General features: G+C 35.0%; 1 protein-coding gene across 1 annotated transcript in view; it reads right to left on the bottom strand.

The window, feature by feature from the left end:
- LOC106461609 (centrosomal protein of 131 kDa-like) overlaps positions 1 to 23,166 on the bottom strand; it is a 52,358-nt gene that overhangs the window by 11,225 nt on the left and 17,967 nt on the right. The window contains exons 6-14 of the mRNA XM_013921449.2: positions 22,871 to 22,961; positions 21,987 to 22,050; positions 19,986 to 20,058; positions 11,129 to 11,248; positions 6,740 to 6,865; positions 5,586 to 5,692; positions 4,195 to 4,291; positions 2,592 to 2,809; positions 1,675 to 1,900 (exon numbers count right to left, since the gene is read on the bottom strand). Coding sequence (XP_013776903.2) covers positions 1,675 to 1,900; positions 2,592 to 2,809; positions 4,195 to 4,291; positions 5,586 to 5,692; positions 6,740 to 6,865; positions 11,129 to 11,248; positions 19,986 to 20,058; positions 21,987 to 22,050; positions 22,871 to 22,961 — 1,122 coding nt within the window. The remainder of the gene's footprint in view (positions 1 to 1,674; positions 1,901 to 2,591; positions 2,810 to 4,194; positions 4,292 to 5,585; positions 5,693 to 6,739; positions 6,866 to 11,128; positions 11,249 to 19,985; positions 20,059 to 21,986; positions 22,051 to 22,870; positions 22,962 to 23,166) is intronic.

Below are 23,166 nucleotides of genomic sequence, written 5' to 3' on the forward strand. Positions count from 1 at the left end.
TTCTTTATGGATCATAGACATCATATCATCAGCTGATAACTGTGGTTTTAATATATTTTTATTCATAGTAGTTTTATTTAACTTATCTTTTGTATTATTGTGTATTGTAGTGGATTTTCTTGTAAGAGTATTACTAAATGTTTATTATTTGTGTGAAGCTTGTATTTTGTCTCATTCCTTTTGCAATCTGATAACTCCAACTTGAAGGGAAATACATTTCCAAACCCAAGGTTTGAGAATCTCCAGTTGTTAGTAGGCCTAACGTCTATGCTCTTCTGGTTATTCTAGGGCTACAACACTAATAATTGAACACAAATATTATTAACAATTATAATAGCCAATGAGATTAAAGAATCTAATCATACAGTAAAATGGAGTAGTTCATTACTCCCAATAACTGCGTGTATTAGAAACTTCAAGAAATTTAAATTAAGAAAGTAATTTTTAAAGTTGGTGAAACAGAATCATAGTTTGAAGACTATACTTGTTAATACAAAATCATAGGGAATGTAAAATGAGCTGGTCCAAGTAAATCATGAATATAAGTTAGAGTATTATTACTTCACATCCATTGCTGCTAATTGATCAAACATTCACCATATTCTTAGAAGTAACAACAACAAAAAGTAGACCAGCTAGATTGAATGTTTTTCCTATAGTTTTTAATAAATAAAATTAAATTAAAAAATTCTTTATACAGACTATTAAATAAACTAAAAATTGCTACATATGTGACTTAAAATACTGTTTCAAAAACAACTGGAGTGAACAATGTTGGGAGCTGTTAATCAAAATAGCAGCTTAAAAAGTATGGAGAACTCCTTCAGGGGTGTAGGGATAAGTAAATAAATGGTGGCCCTTACGAGAGTGTTCCTTCAAGCTAGATATAGGAACAGGCTGCTTTGCAGGATTCAAGTCCTAAATGAAATATTATTGAGAATATGCTTAGAGTAACAGATATAACTTGAAGAATAAGGTTGAATTACATGCTAAATATGGGCTCAACTTAAATAAGCTTGGTAGCAAGAACTCCGAAAGAAAATCATTAAACACCAAAAAAATAAATTTATTATACAGTATTCTGTTGCTGCTAACAAATAAGTAGATACAATAATCATATCAAATTAGGTAATTATCTGTATATAAAGTACTAGTTAGGCCTCACCTAAGAAAAGATATTGACTTATTGGAGCGGGCTACTAGGATGATTCCAGGGATGGAAAGGTTATCTTATGGCGATACGTTTCAGATCTCTTGATTTAACTATTTTCTCTCAAGAAAAGAAGGAAAAGAGATGATCTTAGTGAAGTTTAAAAGACATACAGGGTATCAACATGATAAAGGTCTCTTAATTTTTATGTTGTATGTATTTTGAATGTAACAGTACGAGAGGCCCCAAGTTTAATATTTGAAAAAGACAGACTAGACTCCAGTTAAGACCCTTTATTTTTTTAACATGGGGATTTGTATATGGAATATTTTACTGATGAGCAGTGGCTGTCATTTTATATTTTAGAAGAGTTTTAAAAGAGAATCAATAATTTCTTGAAAAATATAAGGTGGGTTTAAGTTTCTGCTTTTCTCAAAGGTGGGTGTGAAAGAATAACCAAATGGTCCCTTGTTGTCATGTTCTTTTAAAATCAGACATTAGTATGAATCAAGAATAATAGCCACCTCATGGTCAGTCTTTAATTCTTTTTTTTCTTGAACAAATTGGTTTTGTAAGTTCACAATTTCTTCTTGCTTTCTGTCATGCAGTTCTTTCAGTTTTTCCTGTTGCTCTTTCTTTATCCAGCTAATCTCCTGAACCAATTGCTCTTTTTCTTCTTGCAAAGAGCAGTGGAGTCTCCTTCTAAGCTGTTGATACGTGGCCTCTTCTCGCTCTAGCTGTCTTTCAAATCTGTCAGGTAAAACAGATTAGTGTGTATCATTGTTGGTCTATTTTAAAACAAAGTGTAATTAATAGTTTAAATATATGAAGAAGAGGATTCTTGGATTTTATACTTTATAATTCAGATATTTCTGATAAAATCAGCTCTACTCAAAAATTGATAAACTCATACTATTCTGTTCGACAAGAGAAGAGGCTGGTAATTTAATTTACTGCTTAAAAAAAGGTTTTATACTTTACATACAAAAATATGGATTTAAAACTATTTTAACAATTAACTAAGTCAACAGAGTTGAAAAGCAGATACTAAATGTTATAATTTACTAAAGAAGTCATGTCTAATACACAGAACGATTTATTCTACAATTTATATGAGTAAAGATTTTTAGAATTAATCAGTTGTTATTAAACATATAAATCAGAACACAAAAGCCTAATTGAGATATTGTGATAACACTTATAGTGATTTTTGTAATTTTCAATACATTTATTCTTACAGATATATGGGTACATGCTTTAAAAAGAAAACTGAAGCCGAAATGGAAGTTGTTTTTTGTTAGAATAATCTCTTAATAAACTGAATATTCAGGTTTTCATTTATATTCACAAATTTGATTAACTTTGAACAAGAATTTGATTATATTCTCTCAACTGAATATTCTACAATGATGAATCATTGATCAAGTATTTTTATGGACACCTTTCTCGTGCTAGCTCCCTTTCTCGTTCGCAAGCGTCATCTTTCTCTCTACTTAGTTGCTCCCGAAGTTGGTCCATTTTCTGTTTATAGTAATTTGCGATTTTCTCTTCCACCTGGACTAACTCTGTCTGGTGGACTTCTTTCAGCTGCTCTAGTTCTTGATGATGAGATTTCATAAGTTGTTTGATCTCTGGTTCAAGCCCTTTAACTGTCATTTCCTTGAGGTATGACAATAAAATAACCACTTTGTCTTTATCTATACATGTTGTGATAGTAGCTAATAAACTACACCAGAGAAAATTATTTTTAATCTCCTGACAGTATAAAGGGAGAAAAACATCATCTTGAAATAAGTAAATAGAAATAACTGGAAAACAGAATCTTGGTATATAAGCAACAAGCTCTATACATCTTTACATGAATGGTATACATATTGTGTCAAATTCTTTTTAAAATAAAGAATCTATAAAACTATTTTTATGGAACAGAAACATGTTATACCACTACTTGTTGGTATGCATTATAAAATGATACATTTGAGGCCTTGTAATACATCAAAACACTTCACATTATCCACCGTCAGAATATTCTGTTACCATTAAAGCTACTCTTCACGTGTGACTCCTTCAGTACTTGACTGAAAATTCATCACAATGAACAGCAAAAGATCACAGTTATTTAGAAATCCATGATAATACCTAGGTGATTCATTGTTGCCAGCTTAATTTCCATTAAAGTTAATTAAAAATCAGTTAACTTCTTGCTCTTTGCCTTACCTTCTTCCAAAACAATTTCAAGACATGTGGCAGTGACTTCAATATGTAAAACATAGAGAGCTTATGATTTCCATAAGCAACATATTCTTTTACTTTTATAACATGTGGCAGTGACTTCAATATGTAAAACACAGAGAGCTTATGATTTCCATAAGCAACATATTCTTTTACTTTTATAACATGTGGCAGTGACTTCAATATGTAAAACACAGAGAGCTTATGATTTCCATAAGCAACAGATTCTTTTACTTTATAACATGTGGCAGTGACTTCAATATGTAAAACACAGAGAGCTTATGATTTCCATAAGCAACATATTCTTTTACTTTTATAACATGTGGCAGTGACTTCAATATGTAAAACATAGAGAGCTTATGATTTCCATAAGCAACATATTCTTTTACTTTTATAACATGTGGCAGTGACTTCAATATGTAAAACATAGAGAGCTTATGATTTCCATAAGCAACATATTCTTTACTTTTATAACATGTGGCAGTGACTTCAATATGTAAAACATAGAGAGCTTATGATTTCCATAAGCAACATATTCTTTTACTTTTACGACATGTGGCACTCTTTCATTTTGAATTATTTTTTAAACAATCTTTTTTTAATCTATACTAAGTACAAGTATACTTGTAACATGTAACAGGTCAGTAGTCATAAACAGAAGCTGGTCCAATGTGAAGATTTTGTATATATAACACTAAAAAAATAAATGAAAATAGCACTGCTCCTCTAGTAGTGAACTATTGCAAAAGTCTATTAATACATACTTAACTACAAATCATATATAAACAGCAACAATACACTTCCGTTTCTACCTTTATTCTCTTCTTCTGATTGCTGATCCATTTCTCCCTGTAGATCTTCTCACTAGCTGTGGCTAGTTCTTTGGTTTTCTGCAGATCAATAGCATGTCTTATGCCATAGATTAAAATACATATTAGTGACAAAGTATACATCAATTAAGAGAAAAACAGTACATAATTTGTTCAGTACTTTTAAACAGACAACTTATATTGTAATATCATCTACTTAGTAAAAGCTGCTTATAATCTAATCAGTGAAGACTGGTTATCGTCTAGTAAGTAAAGGCTGGTTATATTCTACTTAGTAAAAGCTGGTTACCATCTAGTCAGTAAAGACTGGTTATCTTCTACTTAGTAAAAGTTGGTTATCATCTACTTAGTGAAGACTGGTTATCGTCTAGTAAGTAAAGGCTGGTTATCATCTAGTAAGTAAAGGCTGGTTATCATCTACTTAGTAAAAGCTGGTTATCATCTAGTCAGTAAAGACTGGTTATCGTCTAGTAAGTAAAAGCTGGTTATCATCTAGTCAGTAAAGACTGGTTATCATCTAGTCAGTAAAGACTGGTTATCATCTACTTAGTAAAAGCTGGTTATCATCTAGTCAGTAAAGACTGGTTATCTTCTACTTAGTAAAAGCTGGTTACCATCTAGTCAGTAAAGACTAATTATTGTCTAGTCAGTAAAAGCTGGTTACCATCTAGTCAGTAATAACTGGTTATCATTTTCTTAGTAGAAGCTGGTTATTATTTACTCAGTAAAGCGTGGTTATAGTTTAGTCAATAAAGGCTGGTTTTTGTCTACTTAGTATAAGCTGGTTACCATTTAGTCGGTAAAAGCTGGTTACTATCTAGTTAATAAAGGCTGGTTATGGTCTACTCAGTAAAGTGTGGTTATCGTCTACTCAGTAAAGTGTGGTTATCGTCTACTCAGTAAAGCATGGTTATCATCTAGTCAGTAAAGACTGGTTATTATGTACTCAGTAAGGTGTGGTTATTGTTTCTTCAGTAAAGCTTGATTATCATATACACAAAGTGAAGCCTGTTGATCATCTTTCAGTAAAATATAGTTATCATCTAATAAGTAAAGCATAGTTTTTATTTACTCAATAAAGCCTAGTTATTGTTTACTCAGTAAATCTTGGGTATTGTCCAAACATTAAATATTTGCATCGTCCACATTATGATCCTCAAGTTATAGATATGTAGGAAAATTTTCAGAGAAGTAAAAATTTATATAATTCATTTTGGTTAAGAGCAGAAATGTTCTTCATAAACTTGGTATATTTGTCACAGGTGTGTTTCAAAGTATCTTAAAATTCCGAGCTGTTTTAGATAGCACATTCAATACTACTGTCCTACAAATGCATGGATATTAAAAGAAGCAAGAAAAATGTGTTTTTCTACCTTTCATTTTGAGCTTTAATCTTGGCAGCATATTTGCTTTCGCTACTCTTCAAAGCCAGTAATACTTCCTCGTACTTTTCTGTCAATTCTTTCTTATCTTTAATCAACTACAAAAAAAGAAGCATTGGGAAATCTCATTCACAAGTAAACCTAGAATGCCTACAAGATTCCATTCCTTTCTTGAAGAGAAATAAGTCTATCTGTTGCAGGACTGTTTCTAATTGGGTAAGGAAATAGCCATAACGGACAATAATATGAAATCTAAAGCTCATATAGAAAATTAAAATTCTAATGTTTAGACAAAACATTAATCATGATGATGATGAGTTGTATTGATACTTTGGTAAATAATGTAGGTAAACAGTTGATTTTAAGTTTCAATACTTCTCAACTAACTCTAAAAGAAACATTGCAGTGCCTGACTTATAAAATCTCACAAATAATTCTCAAGAAACGTTTAATATGCAACCAGTAACTTTCATAAATAACTCTCAATAAATGTGCAACATACAAGCACAAAACTCACAAATAACTCTCAATAAATGTGTAATATACAAGCACAAAACACATAAATAACTCATAATAAATGTGCAATATACAAGCACAAAACTCACAAATAACTCTCAATAAATGTGCAACATGCAAGCACAAAACTCACAAATAACTCTCAATAAATGTGTAATATACAAGCACAAAACTCACAAATAACTCTCAATAAATGTGTAATATACAAGCACAAAACTCACAAATAACTCTCAATAAATGTGCAATATACAAGCACAAAACTCACAAATAACTCTCAATAAATGTGTAATATACAAGCACAAAACTCACAAATAACTCTCAATAAATGTGTAATATCCATAAATGAACTTTTATAAATTATTTGAAACAAATGTGCATTATCTTATAGTATCAGTTTCTCACTAGAAGGAAAAAAGGAGAATCTGAGAGTAAAGATATTACAATTATAATTTTCATTGACTCTGGATACTCTGATATATAATATAAAACACTGTCTTGTATTCGTTATCATAGCATTTGTTGACTCCCCAACTTTATACAGCTTTTATCTAAAACTAACCCTGGAAAACCTACAGCACCACTAGTACATAAACTTGACAAAAACTTTTCATAGAGTGGACAAGACATACCTGATCTATGAATGTTTGATGCCTCTGTACTGTAGCATTATAGTGTTGCTTCTGGAAGTCTAGTTTCTGTTTTGTCTCAGTTTCTAGGTCTTTCGATTGTCGTTTCAGGATATCTTTCTGGTGAGCCTTTAAAGCACATAAATACGTTTTACCACATTTGTTTAAAACATATCTCACTGATAGGTTTGATTGACAGAAACAACGTATGCCGCATACTAACCAACTGGTTTAGAAATCTATTAAAATTTACTGAAAGTTACAGGCAACAAAACACTAGGTAAAAAGTATCCAACTTAGCAACTAGTCAGAGTGTGCTCACAGGTAGAACCAAAGAAACTAAAACACCATGTACAAAGCAGTTAATTTGTAGAGAGATCAGAATTTACTCAGAGGTTAGAGTCAAAGAAACTAAATGTATTTCTGATAGGTACTGATCTCCTTTCACTCAAAACTATCTCAATCTTCTTTCTACCCGCTAAGCATTGCTAAAAAGTTTTTTCACTGAGCACACCAGACTATATACCCCATCAATATTGTGCCCTTTTTGAGCATGTACTTATCACATGACTACTCTCCACCAAGGAGGTAAGTAACTATCAGAAATACATTTTCAGTGTAAGAAAAATGTTAACTTCTGATACAGTCTTACCTTCTCTCAACATGAAGCTAAAGTCACACATTGCAAAGGTGGAGGGGCTGGTTTAGGTACACAACATTGAAACCAAGCAGAAAGCAATTGCTCGAAATGAACAGGTGTGCTCCGATACGAAAAGGAAGCACACCTGTAGGGTACTGCACTACATCTGGAACAGGTATATTCTTTGCTCTTGAAGTAGGAAATTAATATGATATGGGCGAAAAAAAGGACTGCACCAGTGTAATTTGTTCTGAGAGGTGCAATCTATAGTAAAATATATACAGAATTAGGTATGTGCATACACAGCCTCAACCGGACAGACACGGTTCCATAACTCATCCTTGGCATTAGGAGGTTGAGGCTCAGAAAAGATAAAACCAAATATATTGTAACATAAACATTGTGGTTAGGGCATGTGGACCATGTTACACATACTCATCAACCCAACCATAAGTAAACAGAGTGTCATATGTCAACCAACTGGAATTATGAAGAAGAAGTTAGTTTTTAACCAAAACTGGACAAACTCCCAAAACTACTTTTGGTACAAGAAGTACAACAAATCAAACCCAGCATTACGAGGTAGTGCCATTGCCTCAACTCAACCGTAAGAACAGGGTAATATCTGGAACCGCTATTACACACAGAAATCGTAAATCACTCAACCGTAGATGCAGGGAAGAGACACCCTACATTACGAGGAGAACATGGAACATTCGCTCAACTGTAACAACAGTGTACGTACGTTCTGTTGCTGGTATTACGAGGCAGACAAAGTACCACAAACTGAACTGTACAACAAAGAAAGAATGTCCTGCAACTGGAATCAATGAGAAGAGGGGCCTCTACTGCACACAACTATAGGAACAGGGCAGTGTCATCCCAAATCAACTATTACAAGTAGGATCCCGTGTAGGCTGGACCTGTTCCAACTGACAGCTGTCCACCTGGGAAAAAACATCCAGGGGAAATGGAAGGAGGGAAACCAGCTTTGCTCTCTTCTCACTGAGTGTATAATCATGAGTATGTATGGTAAATTAAATTTCTAAACTAAATCAGGAAGAAGTGTCCATGGTCCACCACCCCAGATACTGGGAACTGAGAAGTAGTAAGGATTTCCATGTTCCACTGGAAGAAAAAAAGGGGGAAGCAAGTGCAGTAGGGAGTCTGAAGGAATGTCACATCGGAGAAAGTGCAACGGGTGTCTGTGATTCTCTATTTTGAAAATATGGGCAGAAATCCCCTTCTGCTTTATTCATGAAGTCCATGAGTGATGGTCCACCATTGAGTGAAACTTACTGATACCTAGAAACATATATATATATATATATATACCACTAGGTATGACATAAGTGGTCTTGTGGAACACCCCATCTCTACAGTGAGCATTATAGTGCAATCAATAAATAGTGCGGTTTGAGACGAAGCATACCCAACCAAGCAACACCCACCACAGAGTGGGATCCTGTTATCAGTGGTAAAAATGAGGGTTGTTGAAAATGAAAACATAAATGAAAGGAAGTAATAAGACTTACTCCAGTCAAAGGCAAATGGACATGTGTAGAATTGCCACGGGAGGGAGACAATATCCACCTGAGCAAGATACAGCCAGATTGTGCAAATAAAGAGTGACAAAGGTATTGGGAGTAGTCCACATTCTGGCCTGAACAATCTCCTCCAAAGGCAACCAGATGTGAAGTGTACAAGTCAGAAAGCTTACCACTGATCCACTGGGAGAACTGGATGCAATGGGAAGAAAGGAGGAGAACAAACCTCCATCAAAGTGGACAACATGGTGGCATGGAAACTGAAGCAGGAAAAAGAAAACTAACGAAAACACCCATGTCCAGAAAATACAGTAAAACCTGAATATGCATTGACTGACAACCTGATTAACTAGTTGTAAAAATATGTGGAAGGTGAAAACTCCTGAAGTGATGTAGAGTCAGACAAAAATAAGAAGGTGCTGGTAAAAGTATCCAAATTGTCTTATCCTTGATTGTATTCTTCCTCAGAAACACTGTCAAGTTCAAAAGAAGAAGAAATCACTAGCCGAACATAGTACGTAGCTCTCTGCGAATTAAGGCCTGCTTTGTACATGGTGTTTCTGATCTAGTCTTACCTTTTCTCACACAAAGCTATCTTGATCTATTTTCTGCTTTCTAAGCATTGTTAAAACAATTTTGCGTTCAGTGCACCAGTCTATATACCTTATCAATTTTGCACCATTTTTGAACATGTGACTACTCTCCAGTTTCTTTGACTCTAACCTGTGAGTAATGTCTGATCTCTCTCTCTACAAATTGGCTGCTTGGTAAATGGTGTTTTAATTTATTTGGCTTTGTCTGTGAGTAAAATCTGATCCCTCTCAAATTGGCTGCTTTGTAAATGGTGTTTTAATTTCTTTGACTTTAACCTGTAAGTAATGTCAGATCTCTCTGCAAACTGTCTGCTTCGTTAATGGTGTTTTAATTTCATTGGCTTTACCTGTGAGTAGTCTGATCTCTCTACATATTGTCTGCTTTGTACATGGTGTTTTAATTTCTTTGACTACCTGTGAGTAAAGTCTGATCTCTCTCAAATTGGCTGCTTTGTAAATGGTGTTTTAGTTTCCTTGGCTCTAACCTGTGAGTAATGTTAGATTTCTCTACAAATTATCTGCTTTGTACATGATGTTTCAGTTTCATTGGCTCTACCTGTGAGTAAAACAGTAATTTAAAGAAGACAACAACCTACTACAAATCATGATCTGGTTTTAAATTGGTCTAAATCTGAGTTTCTTAAATAAAATAGCAATATTTTATAACATATGTTATAAAATAAAACAAAGTATAACAATTCTTTTTACACCATTACATTGTAATACTTCAGAGAATCAAGATTTTCCTCACTGGTGCAACACAAGATAAAGGTAAGTAATCAACTGAAAGACATGGAAACAGAACTATGATGATGAGTAACAAGACAACTTGTTTTTACACCATTACATTGTAATACTTCAGGGAATCAAGATTTTCCTCACTGGTGCAACACAAGATAAAAGTAAGTAATCAACTGAAAGACATGGAAACAGAACTATGATGATGAGTAACAAGACTACAATAACGTTTGGAGAAACTATGCTCACTAAAACAAGCAACTAGCTTGCATTAACTGTTAAGACACAGTTTTCCTTCTACATCTTTCAGCCGATATAATAGGATTTTTATAATTTAGTAATTCAATGTGTTGTTGTAACTCCAGCCACTTTAGTAATGAAAAGTTTAATATCACATTATTATTTGAACTTTATCAAAACGTTTCCACGTAGGATCATTGTGACAAAGGTAGTGTTTCTAGGTCTCACCATGAAAAAGTTTGGGAACCACTGGTCTAGGCCACTAATTTACCATGATTTCAAAGATGGACTGAAATCCAGTGTTTGTTTCTTATGAAAGTGGCTGAGAATGGCTTAGTGCTCCGTGTGCCAAGCTGCAGATTGAAAGTTTAAGGTTCAAGCCACGATATGCTACTGAACATGCTCCGCACTTTCAGTTGTGGGGCCTCTATTACTATGATAGCCAAATATTATGTTAAAAGTAGACACAGGGGCAACGGGTGTTGCTGACTTATTGTCCTCCTTCATTTCAGCTGTTGTAAACAGAAAATGCTTTTATCTGATTGTTTAATCCATAAGATACATAAAGCATCATTCAGGTTGAAAATACCAAAACTAACTACAGATTCAAGTTTCTAGAAATTATCATACTTACCAATAACTTACGAAGAGCTTTAATTGTTTTGTCTTTCTGTTCTACTTCTGTTTGAAGAGCCCACAACTTCTGAAGATCTAAATCTATTTCTGTATTTTTCTTCCTTGTTGCTTCTCTTGTCTTTGAACCGAAAAATAATTAGAGAAAACCAGCAACAAAATACACTTTCAGAGTGATGCACCATAGCCAAATATTTCACTATGAGAATAACAGAACTGTCTTGGCTTTTGTGCAATGAAAATAATTACCTTTTTTTTTAAACAAGAAAGGAAAAATAATAAGATGTGTGACCTAAAATCAATATTAATTTTTTTTTATTTAAAGTTACAGCTTTTACAGTAAAGAAGAAGATATTTTTTTAAACAGATGTGATGTTTCAATCACTGGTGCAATCATTCTTAAGTTCACAAGTTTTAACGGTATCACAAAACTATTTTCTGTTATTAAAACCTGTATACTTGAGAATGATCATACAAGTGATTGAAACATCATACCTTACTGCAAAAGCTGTAATTAAAATGTCAGGGTTTTTGTATATGAGTGGGCTAGGATTCTCTTACAGTAGGTGTCTGTGACTTGCTGGCAATAAATTTCAACAATAAACGGACAGCACACAATCCACTTGTTTTAGAATAATATATTCAAAACAAGTCAAATGTATGTACAAAAATTCTTTACACTATAGAATATCACAGTTCTATCTAAAACTCTAAATAATTTTCTTGTCAAAATTCCACACAGGCTAATTCAATTACTTTAGAATCCAATTGACAAGATTAATTATTTTTCTTTATTCTATTTCTTACTATACAATCTGTGATAAATTCACTTATGTTACCCCGTGGGTTACCACAGTTATATCTCAAACTTTAAATAATTGTCTCCTTTTGTCAAAGTCCACACAGACGGGTTCAATTATTTTAGAACACCCATTGACAGGACAAATTATTCTCCTTATCTCTGTTAACCTGTGAAACTCACTTTAAAATATCACCTATTATGGTTAATCACTCACACACTGGCTAATTTCACGTTTTCTAATTTTTTATCTGAGTGAACTTTACTTCACTTTCACTAACTAAATGTTTTCCTGACTAAACTTCTAATTTCTTTATAAATTTCCCATCACAGCTAAACTGCCAATCATTCAGTCTAGATATGTTTGATTATCTCTTACTTGACATGACTTTTCTTGCACTTGCTAGTCACCTATATATATATATCTCCTTGTTCACTGAGGACTCAAACTTTCTATAAACTACATGACACTATAATAGAACAATACTCACTTAAGGTAATGAGAAAAACATAGAAGATTTGAGTTACATGATGTCAACAATATTACTAAAGCCCAGTACAACAATCTAATTGCATATACCCTACAACTCTTACAATTACGTATTAAAATTTGTCCCAACTAATGCCTTTAAAACAATCAACTCTCAACATTCCCATCATGAAAACTAAACAATCACCCAAATATTAAGTCATAAAATAAACTAGCAACAACTCTGACACCAAACAGTCTTGTATATCCAACATTAATAAAAAACAAATACTTATAATCAGTAAGTAAACTCAAACAAAACTATCTAATATCAGAGTTAGCATTCAAGCAGTATCTCGTTGAAATGCACAAAAAACTAAATTTTTTGAAACCAGTGTTAGGTCAATGGGGTCAACAGAAACAAAATGGCAGACATTTGTGTCCAAAGATGCAGCTGTTGTGCACAAAATATATTTTTATATATGTAAGTAAGTGATCATAAGAAGTCACTTTAGAACATTTCACTACTATAAGAGAATTTTATCTAGATTAGGTTACTAGTTGGATATTTTTAATTCTCACAGTACTATTTCTAAACTAAATATAATATGGAACCTATTACTGAAAAAAAGGTTAAAAATACCAAAATTCTTTATTATATACTAAAAATGTCAAAACAGAAGATTTAAGTGTTGGAACTAGTTTGCAGCATTTCAATACATGTTGAGGAGGAGTTAAAATATGGAGTTCAAAAATTAAGAAACCTATATGTGTTTTATGAGGCAAAAATTGAAGAGAGTCTGAGGTACAAAAGTAAAGGTCACTAAAGCTATGTGGGCAAAATAAGGCAAAACTGTATACTACTGTAACTATAAGAGTGAATTTGGACTATTTAAGAAGTATTTTCATGTATATGGCTTTGTTTTATTTTCATTACATGGTCTATAAATCATGAAATGAATGAACCTTTGGGGTCGTAAGAGTCACTATGAAGGACCATGTTGTTATAGAGCTGGTTTTGGTCTTTGTTGTGATTATCTTTTTTTCATTTACTTTAATGTATTTATATTCATTTTTATTTTCTCCATAAGCAATTTCCTTTTGAATAATATAATTTTCTATTGCTGATTTAGGTTTTTTAGCCAAAGGCAAATTTGGTATAGCATTTGATGAAATCCAAGTTGTAACATGTACAAAAGTATCAACAAATCTTCCATCATTCAGACACTGGCAATGACCCTCAAAGGTATTCCCAGATAAAACTAGTTTCATTTTAAGCATCATAGAACATGCAAAAAGAATGAACCAAAGACATGTACACAAAAACACTTCTTATCAGATATTCACAATACTATATCTTTTTACCTTATTATGCTCACATAGGTTGCTTGACCTTTAATCCTCTATTTCAACCCCTCCTCACCTTGTATTGATTAGATATTTTGATATGTCATGAAACACAGTATGCAGGTGTTTTCTGTTAAAAACTATTTCAAACACTCAAAATTGGATTTGGCAATATGGTAAATTATGAGGAAAGTCTGGCAGTTTTTCAAATTTGATTTTTTTCAGTAGTAGATTCTTTTTTTTCTCCAAAAATTATACTGTAAAACGTCAAAATACTCAAATAGAATTGTAATTTACATGAAGTTCTGTTATATTTAGTGGTCAAATATACTAAAATGTATTTTTATAAGTTAATATTTTCCTACACTGAAAATATGTTTCTGATAAGTACTTATCTCCGTTCACAAAATAGCTTTTCTCATTCAGTGCTGCTCTCTATATGCAAAATTCATTTCACTCACCACTAGCCTTGAAACTCCCACCTACCCCATGTTCAGTGTGTTTCTACTGCACCTTCGGATGCAAATAAGCATGTGGCAACCCTCCACCAATAGGAGTGTTACACACACTCCTGATGCAGGTTACTCCCTCTATATTATTCAGCCTAACCTTCACTTCGAGATGTGGTACAAAAGAAGCACCCTTCTGGTAAGGAAGGAAGAGAAGAGGTAAGTACCTATCAGAAATATATTTTCAGTGTAGAAAAATATCAACTTATGATATGATACCTAGATTCCAACAATCAAAATGTGAAGAGACCGGTGCAAAAGTGGTGGTTCACTCAAATCCAAAACCAAACAGACTTCTGGTTCCTGGCCCATCTCCATGTGCTACCAGAACTTATGAGTCATGACCCACAGGTGCTGTGCCAGGGGTACCCCAGCCAACTAGAGTACCTGTCAGCCAGTCCAGCTCCTTGCAATACCAAACTCCCAAGCCTTAGCTTGATGGAAGAGGTATGCTGGGGGTACCTTGACCAACTAGTACATCGTGTCTCTGGTAAGGCAAGGACACCCTATCAACATATGCATGAGGATTTATGAAGGCTGGTCCAGCTCTAATCCAAAACTTACCATCCTGGAACCAACATCCGGGCAATGGTAGGATGAGAAGTCCCAACCATAGGGGTGAACTGTATTTGGTGGATCTACTCCAGTTTATGAGTCAATTGGAGGATCTACACCATGTATACTAGCAGAATGGGATTGAGCACATTCAGGTGGAACCTTCCATGGTCCACCACTCCAGCAGTTAGGAACTGGTAAGTGTTAAGGATTCCCATAGCCCACTTGCAGAAGGGGGAGGGAGGGAAACATGGTGGGAAGTCCGGAGGAGTGTTACACTGGAGACTGTAGAATGGATGATCATGGTAACCCTATTTTGAAAAGCAGACCATTCCTGACTTATTTGATTGAAGAAATGGCACAGATGGGCAGTAATCTCCTTTTACTTTACTTATGATAGTCCAGGAGTCAGTGAGGTGCGGGAGGTGCATAGTTATGACGAAATATACCGTGAAGTGAACCTACTAGAGATCTTGTGAACACCCATCTTGACAGTGTGCATTCGAGGCCTGGAGAGAGGTATATGTATATATATAAGTTGGTGGGTCAAGCCCCATTAGTTTGATCTGGTGGATGCCCCAGCCAACTGTTTGACTGGTCCAACTTCCTGCTACACCAGCCTCTGGGTCTCAAACCATTGAAGGTGTTTTGCTGAGGGTACCCCAATACGTGATATATATCTACTCTTTGTGTGATAGGCCATACAATGCAAATTTTGCAGTTGATAGCCAATAAATATACCTAGACAGGAACCACTCACCACCTGACCCTGTAGGATAGAGAAAAAAGTAAGCTTACCGATACACAGTTGAACCATCACGTGGAAAACAGCAACAGGCGGAATATGATATCCAGATGATGAAGAAATGGTCACATGGTGTAGGTAGTGGGATATTAGCATGTTAGATGTAGTCCACATGCCAGACAGGAGCATCTCCTCCAAAAGACGATACAGATGAGCTGCAAGGGAATCTGGTGAGATGACACCTGGAGGACGTGTTGAGAATTGGGAAATGGGTATGTATATGCCAGATGAATAAGTTGATGAATCAAACCTATTAGGGTAGAAGGTGAAATGTCTCATTTAGAGAATGGGTTCCAGGGAATGAATAATCTGTAAAAAGAACCAAGGTAGGAAGCCATTTGGGCAATACAAAAATGGAGAGCATGAATGAGACATAGAAGTTTAACCAGATCTGCATAAGAGCATAAATTGGAAATGGAAGAGGGGGAAACTGCATAAAATAAGAATTGCCCTCATGAGCCACAATTTTCTGCGGAAGAAAGCTAGGATCTGGAAAAAGGAGAAGATAAGTGAGGTGGTAAAAACTACATGAAATGTCAACGGCAAAGATGTCCAACCTCCAATGATCACAAACCAAAAGGAGTAGGAAATAGGTTTTATAGGATAAATGGTAGAGGGAACAGGTGGCCAAGGGTACAAAGGGAAGATGGATAAGGGTGTAGATAACAACATTAATATCCCAATCAGGCAATATTCTAGGGTGAGGCGGATGACTTATCCAGAAGGAAAGTAAAAAGGGAAAAGTGGAAGAGGAAAACACTTTGCAATATCTGGTAAAATATAAGATGTTGGATAAGGTTGCTGAATATCCTGCTGTTTCAGATATAGAGGAGTTATGATCAAATAGCCAGGTAAAATTCTGCAACATTAGGTATGGTTCATTGAGAAGGAAGGAATCCATGATGTAGTGACCAGCAGCAAAAGCCCAACACTTTCTTTGATAAATCATGAGTGAGGAAGGGTGAACTGAATGGGACAAAATAGCACCACATGTGTTTGAATAGTCTGGATCTCTGTGCAAAGGACCAGCCAAAAGCCACATGTGAAGACAGAAGGTGGGAAGTACAGGAAGAAAACTGGTGACTGAGGTTGATGGAGGAGGAATAGAAAAAGAGAGAGATTAATGGGGGTATTGTTTGGAGAAGGGTGAGAACCAGGAATGAGGGCTGTGCTGGCCAGAGAAGTGCTATTAGAAGTACTCCACATGGAGTGGACTAGATGATGGATGAGATGTAAGAGATGAATATGTTGGGTAGGCACATAGGTACAGGTTGGTCCTGTGCTGAATGAGAGCATCAACAGCTAAAGCCAGGGAATGAGGTACTAGGGACTAGAACAGGGGTAATTTGATGGTGTGATGTGTGGCAAAAGCATCCAAATGAAGAGTACCCCATTGTTTGCAGAGCCACTGAAAAACCTGAGGGTCTAGGGACCATTCTGTCAGGAAGATCTGGTTGGGACAAAAAATTACCCCCAACCAAACTGAATGCACCTGGAACATGGCATGCAATGAGGCATGTGTGAAAAGCATGGGCCCAAAAGAGTATTTCCAATGTTCAGAAACAGAGCAAATGTAATCGGGTGCCACCCTGTTGATTGATGTATGAGACAACTATCGAATTGTTGGAATGAATCCTGACCAATTTGTCTCGTCCAGAGGGAAGGAAATGATCCAAAGCCTGATGGACAGCCAGTAGTTCCAAGGTGTTGATATGCATGGTCATCTTGATAGGAAACCAATGACCTGAAACCTCCTGATGCTCCAAACATTAGTGAACAGGTGCACTTCAATACGAGGAGGTGGAAGAAGAATATCTACCATGATATCGTCTCTGTCTAGCAATCATGTGAAAAAACTAGGTGAGAGATGGATAATGGAGTCCAAGAGAACCCTGGCAAGGTTCCATTGGTTGTGCAGCATTCATTGAAGGTTGCACATGTGAGAACGACCTAAGAGCTTGCATGGAAGCCTACATCCCCAAAAGAGAAAGAACCTCACATGCAGTGAGTGTAGGAAAGGTAAGGGCCTTGGTGACTCAAAGTTCTATGGACCATAAACAAGGAGAAGCAGGCTGGGCTTGACTTAGATAGTAGTTATAAAAGACACCCAAGTGGACAAGGTATTGGGTAGGTGAAAGGAAGAACTTCTCCACCTTCTCTCAGAAGCAACTGTATGTATTCATATGCAACCAATTTGAATAAAGCCAGTTAGAGCCAGTCATCCATATAATGATGCAAATGTAAGCCCTGGGCAAAGGCCCTGACAACTTGACAAAACACATAATGTGCCATGGTCAGCCCAAAGTGCACGAAACTGGTAAGCCTGATCCTTGTAGACAAATGAAAGGTATCATCTGGAAATAGGGCAATAGGGATGTCAAGGTATGTATTCAAGATGTCTACCTTGGTCATCTCCAGACCTGGAGAGAAAGTCCACCATCGAGTGAGAAAAAAAACTCAATGATGAAATGAAGAAGGTCTATGAAACTGCTGAGCTGAGACAAATCTACCAGAGGGTGCCAGTCCCTGGTCTTTAGGGGATCCACAAATAGTCTGGAAAGGTTTGAACGACTGGTTTGATAACACCTTTGAGAAGAGTCAAGACTGCCTCAAAGAGGCACTGGCAAGTTGTGGGGGGAGGAAACAGGACCTGTTGATAACAGATGGGGGAAGGGGAAAGGAAGTGAATGAAAAGGCCCTTGGACAGCATCTGAAAAACACAAAGATCGAAAGTGAACTCACATCAAATGGAAATGACAATAAATCCAGCCAGGTGTGCACCTGCCCTGCCAGATTCCACTGGGTAGTCACTGGTACCATTGGCGGTGTGTGCTTCTAAGGTGAGATATATGATGATTCACTGGCAAAACCCTGGAAAGAGGAACAGGTAAAGGTTGAGAAGGTGTGGGATGGGAAATGGTAGTGGGAACAGAGGCAGATGAAGGCTGAGACAATCTGGAAACCAAAGAAGAAATGGTAGAATGTTGTCATTGCAGACACCACCTGCAACTCCAAGAACTCAGGGGTGTTTTGAAATGAAATCTGCGTGAAAATGGTGCTATTATGATGTTGTGCAGATAAATAGTTGGTAGGCACACCTGAGACAAAAGTGTATCCCTACCCAGCAGCAGAGGAGCCATGTTTGGAAGGAAAGGACTGAAGAGAATAAATGTGCCAACATGGAAGATATGAGGGTGTGGGTCTCCTCTGAAAACCCCAAAGGGGATCAGTGGATAGCCTCGACTAGGAGGTGCATGGAAGACAGGTACCTTAGGATAGAGGTTAGTGTCAGCCGGAGAATGGAAAATTGGGCCTGTGAGAATCTAACTGGAGAATCAGGATTGGCCGCCCACAATTACATCAAAGACTGCAAGTATTGTGAGTCTATAATAGGAAAGTTCACTTGGTGATCCGAAGATCTAGGAGAAAACAAACTACTACTTCGAGAAACAAAGCAAAAACAATCAAGTGCAAAGTTAAAAACATGAGCAAAATTTTGTAACAACCGAAAATGACTGTGCCTAAACAAGAAGTCAAGGTTAGGCTGAATAGAACAGAGGGAATAACCTGTATCAAGAGAGTGTGTCACACTTCTACTGGTAGAGGGTGGCTGCATGCTTATTTGCATGTGACTCCACCTACCTTATATTATATAAACATCACCGTTATAAAAGGCCAAATTGTATTTATCTAGTATGCGTAATGAAACTGTGCTGATAAGCCTTAAACAGGCAAAACTATAGTCCACAGCAGATAAATCCAAGAATGCATTATGCCTCTACATCACAGATTATACTTTCAATTTTACATTTAGTGAAAACAAATGTGTAATATGATAAGAAATTTTGTCTTCTGTGTAAATTTATTTTTATACTTGTAATGTATATTGCCTTAGCTGATAAAACATATTTTTTTTTAGCAACAAATGTGCAGAAATGATATAATTTTCAAAATGCCTTATTTTTAATTGGTACTATATGGGCTTCTAGTAATTAAACTACATAATAGCATTTCAGACATATCTTTTGTAATACATTGCTGATAAAGAGGCAGTCATTTAAAATCTATTAAGACTTATGGTGTTTAATGCTTTAGCTATAAAGTATAATCCTTCTCAGAAAAACATGAACTAGGGAATACTGCATTAAGACTAACGTTACTTAAAATGCAATATATCCTTTTTTCCTAGGAAACTTGTAACGAGTTAATTCTCAGTGATGTCTTTTAAATAATATCACTTTTATTGTGATGTGTCATCACATTACACTGTTGGTATTTTTAATATTGTATTACAATGTGTACAGAAAGAAATCCAAAGAAAAACAGAAATATCTGAGCAGAGGTAAATCAGATTCTACATCATTGGTCTCTTACCTCTGATGACTGAATTTCACACTTTCTCTGCTGATCTTCCCTTTCAACATCTTCAAGATAAGCAACAATGCTTCTACAATACAGAATTAAACTCGTAAGGATTCTTATCTCATTGTACAGTGTACATACGTTTACAAATGTTTAATGAAGACAAATTATAATGCTACAAAAACCATGTTATAATGTATGTTATCATTACAAAGGATACAACATTCCTAATATCCAAGTTGCATGTTTTTAATGTTTTATGTATGTCTGTGTGTGTGTGAAATTACTCTATCATTGCCATTAATACCTAAACATCTAAGAGTAAATTTATGACCAAATCTGTGCTATTTTAATGAGCAAGGTGTGATGTTTAGAAATATGCTTAAAATTTAACTTTAGGTAATTCTGTGGCAGCATGCTTGATCTACTGGTTCTGTTGCAGCATGCTTGGTCTCCTGGTTCTGTGGCAGCATGACTAGTCTACTGGGTCTGTGACAGCATGATTAGTCTACTGGTTCTGTGGTAGCATGACTGTTCTACTGATTCTGTGGTAGCATGACTGTTCTACTGATTCTGTGGCACCATGACTAGTCTACTGATTCTGTGGTAGGATGACTGTTCTACTGATTCTATGGCAACATGCTTGGTGTACTGGTTCTGTGGCAGCATGCTTGGTCTACTGATTCTGTGGCACCATGACTAGTCTACTGATTCTGTGGTAGCATGACTGTTCTACTGGTTCTGTGGTAGCATGACTGTTCTACTGATTCTGTGGCACCATGACTAGTCTACTGATTCTGTGGTAGCATGACTGTTCTACTGGTTCTGTGGTAGCATGACTGTTCTACTGATTCTGTGGCACCATGACTGTTCTACTGATTCTGTGGTAGCATGACTGTTCTACTGGTTCTAGCATGACTGTTCTACTGATTCTGTGGCAGCATGACTGTTCTACTGATTCTATGGCAACATGCTTGGTGTACTGGTTCTGTGGCAGCATGCTTGGTCTACTGATTCTTTGGCAGCATACTTGTTCTACTGGTTCTGTTGCAGCATGACTGTTCTACTGATTCTGTGGTAGCATGACTGTTCTACTGATTCTGTGGTAGCATGACTGTTCTACTGATTCTATGGCAACATGCTTGGTGTACTGGTTCTGTGGCAGCATGCTTGGTCTACTGATTCTGTGGCAGCATGCTTGGTCTACTGATTATGGAGCAACATGTTTGACCTAATATCAAGTGGGATCAAAAGTTTAACAAAAAAGTCTTTAACGAAAGCAGCTATTTGTAGTTGCAATAAAGTTTAACAATTGAGCAATATTTTTAGGAAAATTACTATAACATAGATAACCTTAGTTAACTTGTGTACATATAACATTCTAGATGACAGCATGGTCCCAAAAAGTGTTGTTTCAAAAGTAAACAAAATATTTTTATAAAAGTAATAGTTTTATTTATTGTTTTTGAAGTTCACATGTCATGTTGTATTGTAGCCTACAGGGGGCATAATTCATCTCATGATTCATGGCACATGTACACTTTACTGACGTCCTGACAGTACAAATTGCAATGTTAAGCATCCCTATTGTGGTGTCATTTTATTGTTTTTTCCTCAATTCCACAGACTCCTGCCACTTCCTTAATTTCTTTATTCATTCTCTTCTCTTTCAGTAACGGTTCTAACAGCCATCTCAGCCTTTTCGTTTCAGTTCTTATTAACAAGACTTCCTCTTTTTTTCCTTAGTTCCCAGCTCTCTTATTTAACCAGGTTTTAGTAATAACTAAACAGTAACATTAACCCAAAAAAAAGTATTGTTTCTTTTACAATTTATTAATTCTACACAGCTTTTGAAGATAAATGTAAACAATTTCCTAACAATAGGAATCTATAATAAGCTCACTACAACAAACTCCTATTTATTACACAAAAACACTACCACTATTCTGTTTTATTCAAATCACACAATAATACATGTAAGCGTTAAAATTTTATAAATTGATAAGAGCTTACCTGTATTTTTCACAGCTGGGCTGTACTACTTGGTCTACAGAATTTTCTACTCTAAGCCTGCACTCTGTTAAAATAAGATGATCCTACTTAAAAAATGTTGTCTATAATTAAATATTTCTGTTTGCATGGATTAAAGAAATAATAATTCTAGAACTAAATACTTTACGATTCCACATTAATCTGATTAATTTATTTTAACAAATTATGTTTAAGTATTTTTTACTTGATTTTAATTACTTCTAGGTACAAGTATCTCATATCCACATGTAACAGCAAGGCTGTTCAATGAAGTTTTTCTTTAATAATAAGCATTCCAGTTTTTTTGTTAAAGAAACAAATGTCATGGTAGATTGTTCAAAATAGATTATAAAACTTTAATTTTATTAAAAATTGACTGAAGAAATGGTAAAAAATAATAAAGATATTTTATAATTTATTTAATCCAATAAAAATAGTTTATTTTACTGTCATGTGGTGACAGTTTTAAATAACATACAAAGAGATAGAGCATAAATAAAACTTGACATAAATCTAGCTAACAGTATTAGATGTTCTCTAAAACACTTAATAAAACAAATACATCAATCAAACAATGACCATCATTTAATATGATAAATTAATGAAAATAATTTATTATGAAAATTCATTGAAGTAGTAATTAGTCATTAATTTTCATCCCAATTTATATATATTATTAGTTTTTGAAGACAGAGAAAAATGAGAAAAATCTAAAAAGTATATTATAAATGAAATTCATTGTATTATATCAAAGTTATCATACACAACTTGTTTGTTTGTATTTTAAGTAGTAATGGATTAGCTTCTGTAGTGAATATATATTTCAAATATTTAACTAATAAAACTATAAAAATAATGACTGGTACCTCTCTCTTCTTGCTCCAGTAAATCTAGAGTCTTCAAAACATCTTCGTATGTTGAACCAGAATTGATGTTCTTATCCCTTTGATGCAGGTCCTAAGATTAAACAGTTAATTATAAAATGGTTTAAACTTCCAAATCTCATCAATATTTGTTAAACCACCGAGAACCATAATGTAAGTAAAATATAAAATACTACTAAAATTTAAGTTGAAAATATCTTTCTGCATATTTTATATAATCCTTGCTAATTTTGAGGTTATGATACAAATATTGAAAAATCAGTTGAGATTGAATATAG

The sequence above is a fragment of the Limulus polyphemus genome, unplaced genomic scaffold (assembly GCF_000517525.1).
Source record: "Limulus polyphemus unplaced genomic scaffold, Limulus_polyphemus-2.1.2 Scaffold997, whole genome shotgun sequence".
Classification (NCBI taxonomy): Eukaryota; Metazoa; Arthropoda; class Merostomata; order Xiphosura; family Limulidae; genus Limulus; species Limulus polyphemus.